The sequence below is a fragment of the Atractosteus spatula genome, chromosome 27, assembly GCF_055471065.1.
Source record: "Atractosteus spatula isolate fAtrSpa1 chromosome 27, fAtrSpa1.hap1, whole genome shotgun sequence".
Lineage (NCBI taxonomy): Eukaryota > Metazoa > Chordata > Actinopteri > Semionotiformes > Lepisosteidae > Atractosteus > Atractosteus spatula.
The window spans coordinates 4300971-4317812 of record NC_142732.1 but is presented as its reverse complement, the minus strand read 5'-3'; the positions used below and the strand labels follow the sequence as shown (position 1 = coordinate 4317812).

General features: G+C 39.2%; 1 protein-coding gene across 4 annotated transcripts in view; it reads left to right on the top strand.

Moving 5' to 3' along the window:
• Positions 1-1019: 1019 nt before the first annotated feature.
• The window catches only part of specc1 (sperm antigen with calponin homology and coiled-coil domains 1), an 88139-nt gene continuing 72316 nt past the window's right edge, over positions 1020-16842 (top strand). The window contains exons 1-2 of one of the 4 annotated variants that reach the window (XM_088907105.1): positions 1020-1062; positions 2382-2451. Coding sequence is in view for 1 of the 4 variants with exons in the window: in XM_088907104.1 (XP_088763230.1) it covers positions 14417-14488 (72 nt within the window). In the remaining 3 variants the exon portion in view is untranslated. Of the gene's footprint in view, positions 1063-2381; positions 2452-9680; positions 9737-14331; positions 14489-16842 lie in introns of those variants that run through there. The other 3 variants (XM_088907107.1, XM_088907108.1, XM_088907104.1) reach the window with 3 other exon arrangements.

Here is a 16842-nt window from a genome sequence, read left to right as displayed (position 1 = left end):
TAAATTCGAATGTTCGCCACCATCAAGGGCGATGTGTAGTATGTGTATATACCCCCGTAAACACACACATATACAAATAAATCTCGATAACACAGGTCGTATATGAAGATTTAAAACAAGGCAGTAAAAACTGGAGAAATGTAAAGGTGTTCATTGGCATACAGAGAACTACTTGCGCAGATTCGACACGGAGGTACCGCAGGGGAGGAGGTGTGCGGTAACCTTGTGCTGCAGATGCTCGGTGTGGCTGTGATGTGACAGCTTCGCTATTATCACTCCGGACACGTTCGCTGTCGTTTGCCCTGTGACTGTCGGTCAAGTGCAGTATTGCCATTTAACACCCCGAAACACATCTCCGCAGCATCAGCAACGACACGTTTATTGAGATAGTTTAAAAGAAAAATTGAATGCAGGTGGTGCCGTTTTTTATACCATTGTCTGCACAGTTATGCGGGCACGCACATTAATACACCACCGTCACGTTTGGTGTTTTATTGGGAGATCACAGCTCACTCCTTGATTGCGTTTTCAAGAGAAATAACCTTGATGTCCCGCAGCCTTTCAAGTCAATGAACGCACTTTCCGAACCGGATCATAGCACAGATTGCAAAAACAATTTAGTTTTTTTTTTTAAATCCTTTATTGAACGTAAAGCCTTGGTAAAATACATACACCGTGTTTTGCTCATAGTCTAATGACCAATCAACGTCCCTGATAACTGTCTCATCTTCACCGCACATACAAATAGCAATCCAATTTCGGTTTTTTTTTCTCCTTCCATTTAATAGCTTTTCCAAACAGAAAAATTACCAGAGAATAAGAGCCTACCAATCGCACTGCGAAATTTTGCGCCACTACCTCCCTCCCACGGGAGTTCGGGAACAGGAGTTCCCAACAGCGCAGTCCGCCGCGAGCTGCGGAGGGAATGAAAACTACACTTCCCAGGAACCCCCGCGGTCGCTGCAGTAGTTTCGCGCGCACCCCCTGGTGGACAAATTCGAAACCGTCGGTTCGGTTTTAGAACGGCACCGTATCGGCGGGCGGCTGCGTGGAGAGGCACAGGTGAGAAGACAAGGTGTTTTATCTTTTGCGTTTAAATATAAATGTTGCCGTTCAACCACCCATGGATGAAAATACAATTTTTTTTTTCCCTGACTATAAACGGACTGCTACGTGGGAGGGGAGATTCGTGTTAGTTTGTTGTTGTTGGTTTTTTTTTTTTAGCTTCTTTTTCGGTTTGGATTCGAATCGAAGTTGTCCTCCTGTCCGCGACTGCGGAGTCTCTTCGGCTGTAGTTCCGATAACGTTAGATGTGAGCGCCGCTTAAAACAGCAACGGCACAGCTGTCAGCCCGCTGGCCAATTCAGAGACAGGTGAGGGGTACCCCTGTCCGGCTCCTGCCTGAGGTGACAGTCCTTGTCTCACGTCGTAAAATACCGCAGTACTCGCCCGCTTGTCTTGACAAGATGAGAGGAGCCTTGTCGCTCATCTGTTTGTACAGCAGGGTGGAAGCGCTCCGATCGTCGCCGGGTTTCATTAGCTAAGGGAGTTGGGCTCGGTCATGCACATTGCGTGGGGGCAGTTTCAGTAGGATGTATCCCTTCCTTCCAAATGCGAAATCCTGTTGGGTTGGTTGTTTTTTTTTTGGGTCCTGAGCTGCTGTCGTAGTGGAGTTTGGTGGCGGGGGGGGGAATGGGACAGACTTGTTGAGCGCTCCTTTGAGTTTTAACAGCGCGTAGGTGATTATTTCAGGAGCTGAAATAGACCCCAAGGCTTGCCACTGAAGGTTAACCACTACTGAAGTCCTGGACCGTACATCTCAGGGCAATTAAGTCACTCAACACCACGGCCCCAGGTCTTACTCGCGGTTTTATGGAGTGAGGTGTAACGGACCCAGTCAATCGAGTTCATTTGCATTAACGAAACGGCTTGGCTTGTGGCTGCAGCTTTAATGCTCTCTCCCTCGGGGACGGCTTGTAACTGCCAGCTGAACATCATCTGGGTTAAGGTCCGACTCACTGGAGGAAACGGGGACACGCTGAACGGTAAATGTGCGCATCTGATGGACCGGGGAGAAGATTCATGCAACTCCGCTTCCCGTCTTAGACTATCAGAATTTAGACAACTGCCGCTTCCAGTGATGGGTATAAGATTAATTTAGTTTTTGAGGTCACTAAACACTGAGAACACTGCTTTTTGTCTCTAGTCATTTTCTTTTTTTGTCAGCTGGTGATGTGAGGCACTAGTCCCTATTTGACTGAACAAATACTGTTCAGCTTCCAGTTTGGTGACATACTAGTATTTTCTAAGAGACGAGCATGGCAAATATAATACGAGAGTGCTTAATACTGACGATATGTTTTTCATTAAATATTTCACAGGTTAGTTGGAGAAAATAAAGAAAACTCGAGGATCATGAGGTAACAGCATGGAGTGCATGCTTGAACATAGGTATGTTAAGTTTTTTTTTCTGGTCGTCAGATTTGAAAACTATTAATTGTTAACTGTTAAAGCTGAGACATAAAAGTACTGTTTGTATACTGTTTTTATACTTTTTTGTGTTGCATGAAGGAAACATTGACCTGAAGTGCACATACAGTATACAGTATGTGATTACTGTATTTTTTTATTATTTATACTGAGACCTTGGGGATCATCCTTGAACTGTAAAGAGCAGTGATCCTCACGCCTGGTTCTGTAAAAAAAAAAACAGCCCAGCAGATTTCATGGAAAATACAAACACCTGAGTGACAGAAGACTCAGCAGATCAATGAAGTCAATTATGATTCAGTCTGTGTTATGCAGTGCTCAGGCAGAATGAAGACCACACATCTATGTGGCTCTCTGCGACCTGTGGTGGATATCAGAAGAAGAAAAGAAATCTTTTCTTTTCTAGATCAGGCTGCTTAAAATGAGACTGCACACTCCATTAAGAAAAGGGTTATTTTCAATTAGAAAAACAGCACAATTGTGTCAGTATCCTTAGATTCCTGGTTTTTAACTTATGTGGAAGTGTTTCTTAGCGTGGTTATATTTAAAATTTGATTATATGTTTAGACTGTCCTTTAAATAACTCCTTCCTCTCTAGAGTTTAGTGGCATTTGGTGGTAAATAGTCTGTGTTGTAAGTTAATGTTCATGCTTAGAGTTTTAAACCAATGTTGAATGGTTTAGGGTGCTATTTTTCATGATATTCTTGGCATTTGTTCTACATTAGGCCCATTACAGTTTTGTATTTGGTCATGCAGCCTGATAAATGCTGCTCATTTCTTTAATAGATGCCTAAGTGCTTCATTGTAGCGCAGAGGGGTTTAGAAACTGGTATAAATCAGACTCTAAATGAGAATCTACTTCAAAGCAGAAAGTTGTTCTGTTATTTAGTTGGTCTAATTATTTCATTTTTTCCATTATTGTAACAATTATAACCAGTCTACAGTGTTTTATTATTAAAGGTATCTGTAATGAAGTAAATGTTTTGCGTAACCATCTGAAGAAAATAGGAAAATCCTATTTCTCCAAGAAAAGATTCAGAGTAACCGTTCAATCAAATTCTCAGGCTCGAGTAAAAAACAGAAAACACTTGATCTTCCAGAAATTGAGCTTGGCTAAAAGTACTGCCCTTAATTTTCCACTGATGTATCAAAATCTAACTGATGCAGTGTGTCTGGTCAAACAAAGAGGTTAACAACTTCTATCGTAACTTTTAAAACCCTGTAACACTCATCCTCGTGTACAGCAAAATGACCGTTTGATTTCTTGACCTGCTTTGCATTTCTGTTGAAGGTGGGAACTGCAGACATTCCTTTGTTGCCTAGTTAAGAGAAAAGTATTTGTAGGTAATCAAATCTCTGTTTTCCCAGGCTTTTCCATCCCAAAAAATGGAAATTACAAGCATTTACCTTGGCATTGCTCCCTGTATTCCCTGTATGGAACAAACTGTCCTAGATACAGGACTCGGTGCCATAATGGGGTTTGAAAACTATTATGTCAACACTGCAGGCAATCCAGCTACACTAAAGCTCTATGGGCTTGGACTAGAGGACTGGCTTGCTACCTCAAATGTATTCAGCCAGTAAAGCATAGGATTTGAAAGATTTACTTAAGCTAAAATGCCAGATAGTATCAGTTACCAGCTCATAATATTGATGTGATTTATTGTGAAAAATACCAGTCTAATAATCTTATTCTGATTTAACTATTGTACCATTATGGAAATTGTAATCAGGCTAAAATCTGGGTTTTACTTCACTTTCTCTTCCTACTTTCCCTTTTGTCTCCCCAGTGAAAAGCTGTAGATCCAGAGCATTGATTAAGTCAGCTTTGTTTCTTAGATCTAGGGGTTTTGCTCAAAGGACGAGCCGTGGGGTCTGTGAGTCATATACTGTACCTGGCAAGGCTCCGTCAGTGGTGCTACAGGTGTAGATTACTGTACCTGTGTGCCACGTGGCGGGAACTAGGAGAGCTGAGCCTCACCCATTCTACCTTTGCACTTTTATTTAGGCCTTGTTTTTGCCTAATGCATTCTGAGCTAAATTACATACTGTGCCAGTAATTACGTTGTGAATCATTCATGCATATTAGGGCTGGAATGTGTGGGCTGTATTTGGATTTACTGCATGAATTGATTAATTAGGGAGTAATTAATCAGACAGTAAAACAAAAGTAATTGAAACCCACCTTTGCTTACATAAGCAGTTTAGGTGGAGAAAATATTAGTTTGCTTTGGAAAAACAAGATGGGGTTCTCACGTTCTAAATTCTTTGTACAGTCATCCTTAGATTGGATACCCATTGTCGTGTGTTCAGGATTAAAACTAAACTGTGATTTATAGCACACTAAGGCAGCACATTCTCTGCTGGGATGGGGCAAAATTGCTGAGTGTGCATTTCACTTGCAGTTATCAGAATTTAAATGTCTAGTAATCCATAAAAGCTACATTGTATCATTATTGATACATTTTCTTATCATTAGCATTATTGAAATAAAATGCTTCTTAACCTTAATTATTGATTATAGAATGATTTAGCATGGAGCTGCATTTATGCACTGTATGTACTGTGTTGGGACTGTGTTGGGAGGGGTGGAGAGTCGATCTTCAGAGAGCCGGATTACACAATCTGCTTTCAAGTCACATCGCCTTCCGCTGCGCAGCTAATTTTAAAACCAAATACAGGGAGAATATATGTCTATAAATAGATGTCCCTCAAAGGGAGGCACAAGTGCAGCTTTTGAAGACATCGAGAGGTGGGAGCATTAAAGACAACAAGTGGAAATATGTACCTGTCCTTTACATTTCAACATAGACTCATGATTGTAGATCACATACAGTAGGCCAATTGGCATGGATGCCTGGGATTCTTCTTCAAATCCCAGAAGTGTATGTAATATGACAGTACGTGCATGCTTAATGGTATTTCAGCTTAAATACTTTTCTTCTTCCTTATCCTATGTAGGAAATGGCAGGATATGCTTTTTGCTGAAAAATAACTAAGTACTTTGCATTATGTATTACTATAATGATGTATGCCTGTTTGTTGGGAGGTATAGGAGTATGTATGCAAGTGGGTAGTAGACGTGTTTGTTTCTGATCCTGATGAGTTTGCTGAACATCCACCAACACCTGTTTGCATGTTGTCAGTTTGGCAGCCTCAGTGGGGAAGCTTGGAGGCTGAGACACAGTGAAATAACAGGGCTGAGGAAGGAAGTCTTTGGAGTCAACTTCACACTGATGCTATGAGCTCTGGGCTTGAAAGGGCACTGGAGAGAGAGTAACAGTGCATTCATTACTGTACTGTAAAACAGGTATAAGGGCTGCAAGATAGAATCAATACTTGTGGAATGAATTTATTTTGCTACTGTAAGTATAGATGCTATGTTTTCATTGACCAACTGTATAATAGATACAGAAAACATGCAGTCCAGTGCCCTCATCACAGCACGGTTTGTACAGTTAGAACTCTCACTGATAGCTTAATCATTAGTCATTTTGGCTACTATAGGGAGAGCAAGTCATTCAAAGCAAATAATTTAGGACATGATCAATTTTGCTATAGTGAAATATATTCAAATCATGAAACAGTCTTAATCTGGTTGATACGAGTACTGTGCTCCCTAATATTATCAGAATATAATCATGTGAGGCTGTAATATAGGGATGGAAGCCCTCTATAGATATTTCTCCTAAGATATCTTGAAATTAGTCATTTTAGCATTTTGAAAAAAATGAAAAGACACATCCAAACTGATTTTTAGTAGCCATGTAACCTAGTGCAGTAATGCTTTACTTTTACAGAGTGAGCATTGCAGATCCTTCTGCTTTAGCTAATAATAGACTTAAAATTGCTAATGTTCCTTTCCTCATGATTTGCAAAGAATAAACTCCGGATCATGTAAACCCTAGAGAAACTGCAAAAGCAGTGTGCAGACTTCTTCAGCAACATTTCCCTCGCCACAGATGAAACGCTAATTGGAGAGAGAAGGGCGGCGACTCCTGGGACTTGCCGCTCTGTGGTGTTTTGGCTGGGGTGGCAGCAGCTTCGGCAGCTGGATAAGAGGATTCATTGTGCACCTGAGAGGCATGACACTGTCTCTATGGTAACTTCCTTTGTAGGCGGTCTACCTGTTCACTTTTTGACTACCCTGTCGCTCTAGGATGGGCTTTAGATATATGTCAAGAGAGGAGGTAAGTTGCTGTGCATTTGAAGTTTTTATTGTCTCTGTAATTCCTAAGGACAATGGGATGCAATGGGAGTGAGTTTTAGAAAGGCAGAAATGAATTGCGGGTTCTGCCTTTGTGGATGCCAAGGTCTAAATGACTGTACTCCACTTGCTGTCTGCCTACACTCCTGATGGTTGACAGGGGCTGTCTCAGTGTCGATCCCCCGCAGTTTGGCAGCAGTCCTAAGCTTGCAGAGATTTCAGATCTTACACCATTGCAGTTACATACTGTACAGTGTAATCTGTACAGTATGTGAGGTATTGAAAATACAGCAACTATTGCTAACATATATAAAACTATGTAATCTCTCAATCTCTCATTGAGATCACATCAAAGCTTTCTCAGCATCTTTTGCTTGCCTAGTTGTTTTTCTTTTTAAATTAGCTGATTAATTAGTCACTCTTTACAAATTAGTTTTTCCCTGTGAAGAAGACAGTACTGAATACACAAAAATCAGTTCCACCTGATACTTACAGTACTGTTGTTTGCTTAAGCCAAAAATTATAAAATGAATAACTGTTTTACTGAATCTTTTGTTAGTAGTTACAGTTGTTTATTTAGATAATAAAGCATTAGGCTGTTACATGCTACAATTACCTTACTTCATTTTCCTTAATTGCAGTCAGAGCAGGTGTTATTTTTCTGTTAACTAAAGGTAATGTTAAGGGGTTCTGAACTGTTTGACTTTTTCATTCAGATGTTAAATTGATATTTGGCGTTTTGCATTCCTTTCATGTTCGTTCAATGTACAGGTCAGACAGGTTGTTTTCTCCGGTGAGACGTCTGGCCTGGGTGTGGCAGATGCAGCACTCGTTGTGTGGTTGACAAGTAAAAAGCCACCTGCACATCCACTGGAGGTTATCATGCCACTTTTGTTTTTTGCGGTGGACGCCCATCACAGTGTTCTGCTTTTGGAAAAACCTACAAGCTACAACAAGAACATGAATTAGGAGAAAAGGGGGTTTTGAAGTTGGGGTGAGTTTATCAGGGACCTGGGGAAAAGCATATTTTTTTAAGGTAACAAATGAGCATTTAAAGCATTGTTTTATGTCAGATATGCATCTTATCAGAATGTTTGACTTGGTAATGGTTTCCGTGTAAGCATTTATGGAGGCTTTCTGTCATTCCTCTGTGTAGCTCACTTCCAGGGGGCAGGTAAGGCCTTTCAGATTCTGACCTGCGATAATAATTTCATGTTTACTTAAAAAAAGGATACTGCTGCCATTTATACAAGAAGCTGGTCACTCCAAGTGATATTTCAGAAAAACGGGTTTTAAAAATTATATTAAATGACTTGCTTTGTTAGTAGTTTATTAGATTTAAACCATTGTCTTTATTTCAAACATTCAGCATCAGGTTTGTACTTTGGGACTGAACAATAAATTGCACTGTTTGCTTGTGTCTCATCTGAGAAATTGATTTCTGATTGTTAGCGGCACTTTGTTCTGTCTTGAAACTTGCTCCTACTTAGGTTTTTCTCTTGGGTGTTTGAAATTACTGATAAAAGACAAAAATGGAAAGGAATCATCACCCTGCAAGCAGTGTCATATCCTGAAGAATAAGCACATTTTTATTATACTCGGCTGCTCCAAAATGAAGGAAGCATCACACAGCTTTGAGCTGTTGCTTCAGTTTGTTTCTTTAACATCCTTAATAATTACTGTTTGTCCTTTAACATTTGCTCATCACTGTTCAAAGAGAGTGCAGTGTGTCAAAGAGAGTGACGTGAATAAAACTTTCCCTGCTGTCGTAGTACCAGTAGATGTGCTTTGATTAAATAAATCCATTTCAGCCACTGCTGAAGGCAGAGTCAAATAAAGACCTGCACATCAGAACATTTGTGAAAACGTGAGCAGGGTCAGTGGCTGAGATGATGTTTGTCAGAGACCGAACTGGACCTATTTTTCTCATACCTCAGTATTAAAGCCACTTGTACTGTACAAGTATCTTCTGTTGCTCAGAGGGAACAGTCTCAACCACACATACTGTACAAATTCTCAGAATTTGGTCACCTACAGATAAAAGTAATCTGCTCTGATGTTGTTCCTCTAGTTCCTTGGCAATGGATTGGCATGCCATTCTGTTTCCCTCACCTTGGAAACCTCAGCCTTGCTGATCTCATGACCACTCCATCCAGCTGGACGCAGTAGAAAGAGAGAGCACATATTTCGAGTAAAACCATGCAAATGACAGGAGAAAAATCAATATAATGGGTTTGCCATAATATTTTAGACATTTAGTATTGCTGCTGTTGTTTTCATACTTGCTTATCTGGAATGCTTTCTGTCTATCATGAAGTTTCATCTCTCTTGTGAGAGCTACGGAAATATTTTTGTACCCTGGAGTCGCTCTGTGCTGTAATAAACAACCAGAGAGGCTGGAATTTGTGAGGCAATAAGTACTGGTTAGCTTCACTGACAGGATCACGGTTGCGAACTGGACGGGATTGTATGATTTTAACAGGCACTCTGTCAATATCCGTATCTGTTTTCTAGATTTGAGACCCAAAATTCAGTTTAAGGATTTAAATGACCAATGAAGGAACTGCTCTCTGTTTTGTTATTCCTAAAGAACTTAGACTATCAGTATGGTAAGACATGAAAAGAGAAGGTGTTTTAACTGGTGTTTTTGACCATTTCATCTCATTTTCTCATTCTGTGCATGGCAGATTCTTTAGAACAAGCTTGTCCCTTACTGTAATGCTATGAAGACCTCCCAATACCACTGCTTTTTTGTCTTAGTCTTGACTGTGAGAAAGTCAGAAGCTTGTCAGTTTGTAGTGTAGAAAGGTCATTGTGACTTTTCAAATACAGGCTCTATACTGAAGGAATTCTCTAACCAGTTTGTTTCTTGAGCTGCAGCTCGGTTTCCAAACAGAGGCAGTTAAATGAGAGCTTAATTTCACACTTCCTGATTCAGTTTATCATCGTGCTTTCATGACTTAGCAACTGTGAGCTATGTAGAGCTGATGCACAGACACAGTGCTGGTGCAGTGGAACAGCTGTGCTGACAGAGGAGAGTAAGTTCATCAGTATCTTCTTCTAAAACTCAGATTTTACTGTTGGAGTGATGTAAGCAAAAGCTTAGCGTGTGACAAGCTCCTGTTTAAGGGGCAATACTAGCAAGGAGCTTACTGTCTGATATCCAGTGTGCTTGGGCTCTTCTTTTACTCCGACCTCTGCTGGGGTTGTGCTTTTCAAAATTAATTTACTGGATTTTTTAAAGAAATAACATTTTTCTCGTTGTTGATTTTCAGAAAAGGGAAATAGCTTGCATTTTTGCTGACCTACTGTATAAATGCAATATCCTTCACTTTAACTTTGGCTTTTATTTTTTTATTTTCCACTCTAGTGTGAAGTATTGTCTTCAGGAGATATTTGTGTTTTTATTGGGGGGGAGGGTTCTAATAAGTTTTTGTCCTGCTCTGTTTTAACTATATAAAAGCTGTTATATAGCTTGTCTGCACTATAAGTGGTTTAATGTAAAAGATGGACCTTTATATTGGTCACTGTAAGTGACATTTAAATGTTTTTAACCGTGTGTTTCTATGCAAGTCCTGGAACTGTTTGGCCATTTGAAACACACTGAACCGCTTCAATCATTCAACTGAGCACTACAGTGCATCCTTTCTTCTCATATTTTATTTACAGTACGTCCTTTGTGCAGAAAATAAACATGATGGGACCCCAGGCAATTTATGTGAGTGCTGCTTAGTTGGCCCGTTGATCCCTAGTCTGTGTCCCAGGGAGAGCAAGAGGAGGCTCACCTTTAACCACAAGTGTGTGGAACAAGTTATCCAGCCATGTTGTCGAAACTGGTCCTATAGCATCTTGGGTTACTGAACTGCCAAAACCAACTGAGCTAGATAGCCCAATGGCTTTCTGTTTGCAAACCTTCTTTTGTATCTATTACAAATAGTTTTTTTCTGAACGTACAGATAGTTTTATGCCATCACTGTTGTGAGCTTTGGTCAGATCTAATTAATTTCATCATCGCAGCCCTACATTTGTCCTCCTCTTTTCTCTTGTTATGTAAGAAGAGTCTTTTAAATTTGAAGTTGGAAGAACTTCAGTGTGTTGCAGCCAGCAGTGGAGCTAGAAAATTGTGTTCTGTGTTAATGGGAGGACATGAAATAAGGAAAAATGCAAGGTGTCCAGTAGAGCTTTATTTCACATATGAACCAGATTTGCCTAATCGCTGTTGTGCTTTAAGTTTGGTTAAAATCTGCTGAGTCTCTGAAAAAGCATGCCAAATGCAATATTTTGTATCTTCATGTTAATTATTTTCATCATTTCTTGGCTAGATTCATGTATTTTAGAAACAAAGTATTACATTTTTTTTAGATGTTTGTCTCCCTCTCATTGTAAATTTAGAGCACAGATGGTAACTTAAATGAGTTACAGTGTGGAAAAAACTTGTATAATAAAAAAACCTCTTCTTTTCCTTTGTTAATTAGTGCTGCTTATTTGTGTAGATATTAGAAAATGGAAGTTTTTGCCTGAAGTAAGAAAGTTGCTGTTAAAAACGTCCAATTTTCATCTTTCAAATTACTCATTTTTTCATGGAGAGGCTGCAGTCATTCCAGATGGATGGTTTTTGCAGAGACTTTATTGGAAAAAGTGTTTGATCAGCCTGTCTTAAGATGCTAGATCTTAAACTGAATTTAAGAACACTGTTTATTAAGAATATATATTATATAAATATTATATATATATATATTATATTAGGTGTTAGACAGGTGGTACCATGAACCATGGCAAATCATGGCTTTTTCTTCTAACTGGAACAACATATACAATTCTGGCCTTTTCAAAGCACAAAGAACTTAAAAAAGAGCAAGAAGTACTGCTACCATAGCCACTCCAGGGGTGGTTTTTGCAGAGTTTAGAAGCCGATAAGTATATAGAGTACATGCACTGTATAAACAGTAGGCTTTCAAAATACTCTTTGTAAAATACAATTATTATTCTTGCATAGGACTGACTGCAAAGGGTTGTTTACATCTATTTTAAACTGAGTTATAGCACTCAATGTAACTTTCACTGAGCAGCATGCTGTGAAACTCCTGAAACACAGTAGCAGACTGGATCCCTTTTATACAGATGGGCCTTCCTGGGTGCTGCTCTAAACCACAGAGTTTCATCTGTACTGTATGTTTTTACCCTTTTTTCTAAAAGCTGTTTGTTGCTTGGACACCAGTTGGCTTTCTCACTGTATCAGTCACTTTGTCACCCACTTTGAGTATACTTTGATATTCTGTGCGAACTGTGTCATAGCTCTTGAGAGTCATTGAGAAAACTGGAATTTTCCTCTGTTTTTTGCTTCAGGAAATGCAATATACAGTAGCCAGCTTTATTGTTGTGGCCTTTTTTTACCAAGCAGTAACTTCCTGAAGCAATACTTTACAGAGTATGGGTTGATAAGGCAAAGCTTCTATGAACTTAGATAATGTGACAAATATAAAATGTGCAACTTCAAGAACCACTAAATAGTTAAAATTTTCAAAAGCAGAAATTGAACACAAATGAGTCATTGCACTGACGAGGCAAGAGGACCTTATCACGATGTTTCATCCCTCCACGTACTCACTTCAGTAGCTCTGGTCCTACAGTATCTGTGGTATCTTGGGTATCTTGTCTAAAGTGTGGAGGTATTTTTCTTCATTAAGTGTTTGCCCATAGAGACGGGGCTTTGGAAAGCATTAGATACTGTTATATGCCCGCACTTTAAAAACAGCACCCGAACCTACAGTATTTCACTCTACAGTATTTCATAGCTTTCAGTCCTTTTTGAATAAATACAGTAGTTTCCTGTTGAATTACCAAAAAGATACAAATCAAATACGTGTCACGTGGAAGAATTCAGTGAGAAAAGGAAAATATGTGTATTGCCGAATGTTAAAATACATTTCCCATAGTCTAGCCAGTACACTGTCTCTTTCAACCTGTGACATCATTGTCTAACTATGCCGTGCTTTTTGCTTAAAGGTCAAAATGTGACTTAATAAAGTCACATAGTAATTCACATAGTAATTCTACTATTTTAATCTTCTCTTTTTAAGGCCGTGTTAGTCTAATCTTTCATAATGGATCAAGCTAGGACCATGTGGCCTGTTTTTTTATTGTGCTCCTAAGAAGGGCCGAGTGGAAATGCTGGCGTGAGGAACAGGAAACATTGGCTTCCGCCCACATTTTATTTGGAGAAGTAAGATGTTGTGCAGAGCTTCAGGAGACTGCAGTGGAGTTTCACATGTCTTATAACAGGTGGCCTGGGGATGTTAACCCTTTCCAGCTGTTTATAACTTCACCAGGCAGGAGATGTACAGTATCAAACAGGGTTATGCTTAGCTTGGCTTTATAAGATATTGTGACCTGACTGGGAGGGATTAAAAAGTCTCAGAATATGCAAAAGTCTGCATAATTCTACAGCATACATTTATATTTATTACCCGTTATCGTAATAATCCTCCTGTGCCATTGTGTGACATTATGCAGAAAAAACAAGTGTGTTGTTTGTAGGCACTGCCTAAAATACTGAGCAGCAGAGCAAGGAGAACACAAGCCCCTGTGAGGCCAGCTACAGGGTGCAGTGGCTGAGACAGGAGCGAATGTCCATGAGTCAGAGCTGGCCTGTGTGGCACAAAGGAAGCATTACTGAAAAAAAACATCTATAATCCCATGTGGAGTTTGCATGAACCATTTAAACGATACTGCAATATGTGGCAAAATTTGTTTTGTGGTCAGACAAGACAAAATTGGAATGTTTTTGTCTAAATGCAAATTGCTATATCCAGTAAACAACACAGAGCATCATCCTGTCAAGTCTGTCGAAGATCTTGAAAACTGGTGTCCATAAGTGATCTTCACACTGAAACAGTCTGCCCTGAACTGGCAGAAAACTGTACCTTGCCAATGTCCAAAGTTGGTAGACTTGATAAAAAGACTTCTGGGTGTAATGGCTGCCAAAGGTGCTTCCATCAGATCAGATGGAGTTCATGGGTCTGAATAGTAATCCAGTTAACATTTATTTTTACGTATTTTTTTGCTGACTTAAACTTATCTTACCCTTAGAAGTCTTCTTATCTCTTTAATGGCAGTCCTAAAAGAGATAATACAGTATATGCTAACACTTAATTTAGCTAAAATGAAGACTTTTTCTAAAGAACACAACTGTGTTGTTTGCCAATGAGGACTTGAAATGGTGTGTGTGAGTACACAGTAAAATCAGCTGTTTTTATTTTTAAAGATGTTTTTTTAAGACATGCTCAAAAGCCACTAACGTGTCTGTTAATGAAGAAAACCAAGTCAGAGGAATCTTTGTCTGAGATTAGTCTCTTCACTACAGATATTAATCCATGTGACTTTAGCTACGCAATGTGAAACTAGGTTTAGACAAGCAAGGGTTACAGTTTGAAAGCACTTTGAAAACCACATGTAATAGCTCTGTTGAAGTCAAATAATGGTGAGAGAATGCAGCTCAAACAATTCACCCTGCCCTTTTATTTTTCTTCAGTTGGGTTCTCCTCTTTTTGCTGTTGGTTCTACAGCAAATCGAAAGTATTTCTCCATTTATTTTGAGCTTTTGACATGAGAGTTGCAGCCTGCTTCCGTATCTTAATCATTGCAGAAACAGCAGCTCTGTGTGCCTCAGTGCTCTGTGGTTTTCCTCTTTGGAAAACGCTTACTGGTCTGTGCTACAGATGCAGACAGAGTTAGTCACAGGCAGTGGGACTTCATACAAACCTCTGAGCTCCTGGAGCCCGTTATTTACTGTGAGTATCCTCTACTTTAATTTCTTATTTTGCATGGTGCATCCGCTCCACGTTGCTTTAAAATAGCCACGTGGACATTTCCTTTAGGGTTCACATTTAATGTGTGGGAGATATTATAAAAGTGTAGATTGAACCATGAACATTCGTGACTTTTTTAAAAAACAACTGGCTAAAGCTGATGATTTTAATTAAATGTATGAACTTGTATTGAGGACTTGTAATAACCAAGGTTACAATCTTTACCTGAGATAGGAAGTCTGTACTGGCTTTCCCCAGTGGCTGATTCAAGGTATACAAAGGCTTGAATCAAAGAATCAAAGGCTTAATTATTTTGTGTTTTATTCAGAAGTATTGTATGTAGGATTCAAATGAAAAGTTTAGCATGAACAACAATCTTTCAGATGATAGTCCTAGTATCTTTTTTATTTTAAGCCAATTTTTACTATTTGCAATTATCTTTAAATTTGTGAACTTGTTTTGTGAACTTTTTGCTGCTCTGATAGGTTTAACACAGCATTTCAGCATGCTTAATAGCAAGACAAAAGCCTGAATTTGTGTATGTGGGTCATAGCTCTACAGTAGTTCTAGTAGTTCTTTTGATGAAGCAAATCATGTATCCTTTTATTAATGTTTGCCAAAGACAATTAAACTCATATTTCTTTTGGTATGTCAGTAAGTTAAACTATAGTAAGAGTTCATTGGGTTTTGTTAAATGACTATCCATAATGGCTGCTGAGTGAAATACTGATGTGCACCTGTTCTTCTGCATTCAGTAATATGTACTTGTACTGTAGGTCTGCACTTTTTAAAACAAGTGTTCCTCATTACAAGTCTTCTAATGTAGCAAATAGTGAATCGTGTCTTCAGTAAATAAAACTGGAATAATCACTCTTGCAGCTCCATCAGAGCACCTTTGCTAGGTTTTTATTATGCGCATCAGACCAACACTGGAATATTATTACTATGCTTCACTGACATGCTGAAAACATTCACATTATTGTACCACCTAATATTTGACCTCCATATACATTTTGCCGTAATTTTAAAGCCAATGCAGCAATAGTGTCATTAACTGTATCATTTGTTTTCTAGTACTCCTAGGCCTGCATGGGGCTTTTATTGTTGCTTGATTGGCATATGCAGAATTTCACTCGTGTCCTACTTCAGACTCTGTTATTCATGGGGGAGAACTGTCCATTTCACTACAGTGGGGTGTGATGATCACAGAGGCCGAGAGAAAGTGCAGGCTGCATACAGTGGAGGGATGTGTGTTTATTTTAGCTGATTACTACAAGGTTGTGATCACCGTTGTTGGTTTTAGTTGATAGATGTTATTTAGCTTAACTCAAAGGCAATGCATTAGCACTTTATTTATCATATAAGGGAGGGTTACATTTGTCTTTTAACCATACATTCTATATACTGAAGTTCATAATGCGGCAATATCGGGGTGGACGTGGTTGTATTTGAATTTGGCTATTTGCAACATTCTCTACACCGAACCCTCACAATGATTGAGACCCTACCATATTTATCTTTTTGTAGAAAAGGCATATAGATATTGTACACAGCGTTTCGGCCGTGGAGCCTCTTCAGGTGTGATTCCTCTCCAAGGCTCCACAGCTGAAACGGTGTGTTTTCTTTCTTCTTTTTTTCAGCAGGGAATAACCCTATTACTTGTTCCTTTGCAGCCTACGCATGCTGACGCAGCTCCCCACCTAGATATTGTACGTCTGACACCTGATTAACTTGCACTTTTCCTCCATTCAGATAGGCTGTAGAGCTTATTTTAGATCATGGAAGGTGGATTGCTACAGGTTGTTATGGTTTTGATTAAAAGCCACTAAAACCCCAATTCTCTTTTCCTTTAATAACAGTTGCTTTCTTCTTGTTCGCAATTCTGTGCAGTATATCACCACTAGAAATCAGTCTTTTTACTTCATGCTTTTCTGGCAGTGGTTTGTGATGTATTATTCTGTGTAATTAAATTAAAGAGGTTTTTTAAAATCTCAGAATTGAAAAAATGTATAAAATTGCTTTATTTCTCGGAAGTTATTCACACCTGAACCCTGTGCAAACGAAGATGAAATCTCTTGTTTGTGGCTGGAGGCCTGTTCTGCACATGGATCTTTCATTTCAAGATCTGCTGAAGAATTGCTCTCCAGACAGACCAACTTTTGAATCTTTGCTTTGCTTTGTGCTTCAAGTTCAGATGTAGAATATGTGATGTAATTAAGACGAAGAAAAACAGTTCTTATGGGTGTGGTAACTGGAATTCTCAAGCAGTTTTGTATTTTAAGTAACAATATTGCTGTTTCTCTGATTTATTTTGACATTCCACTGATCCAGCCATC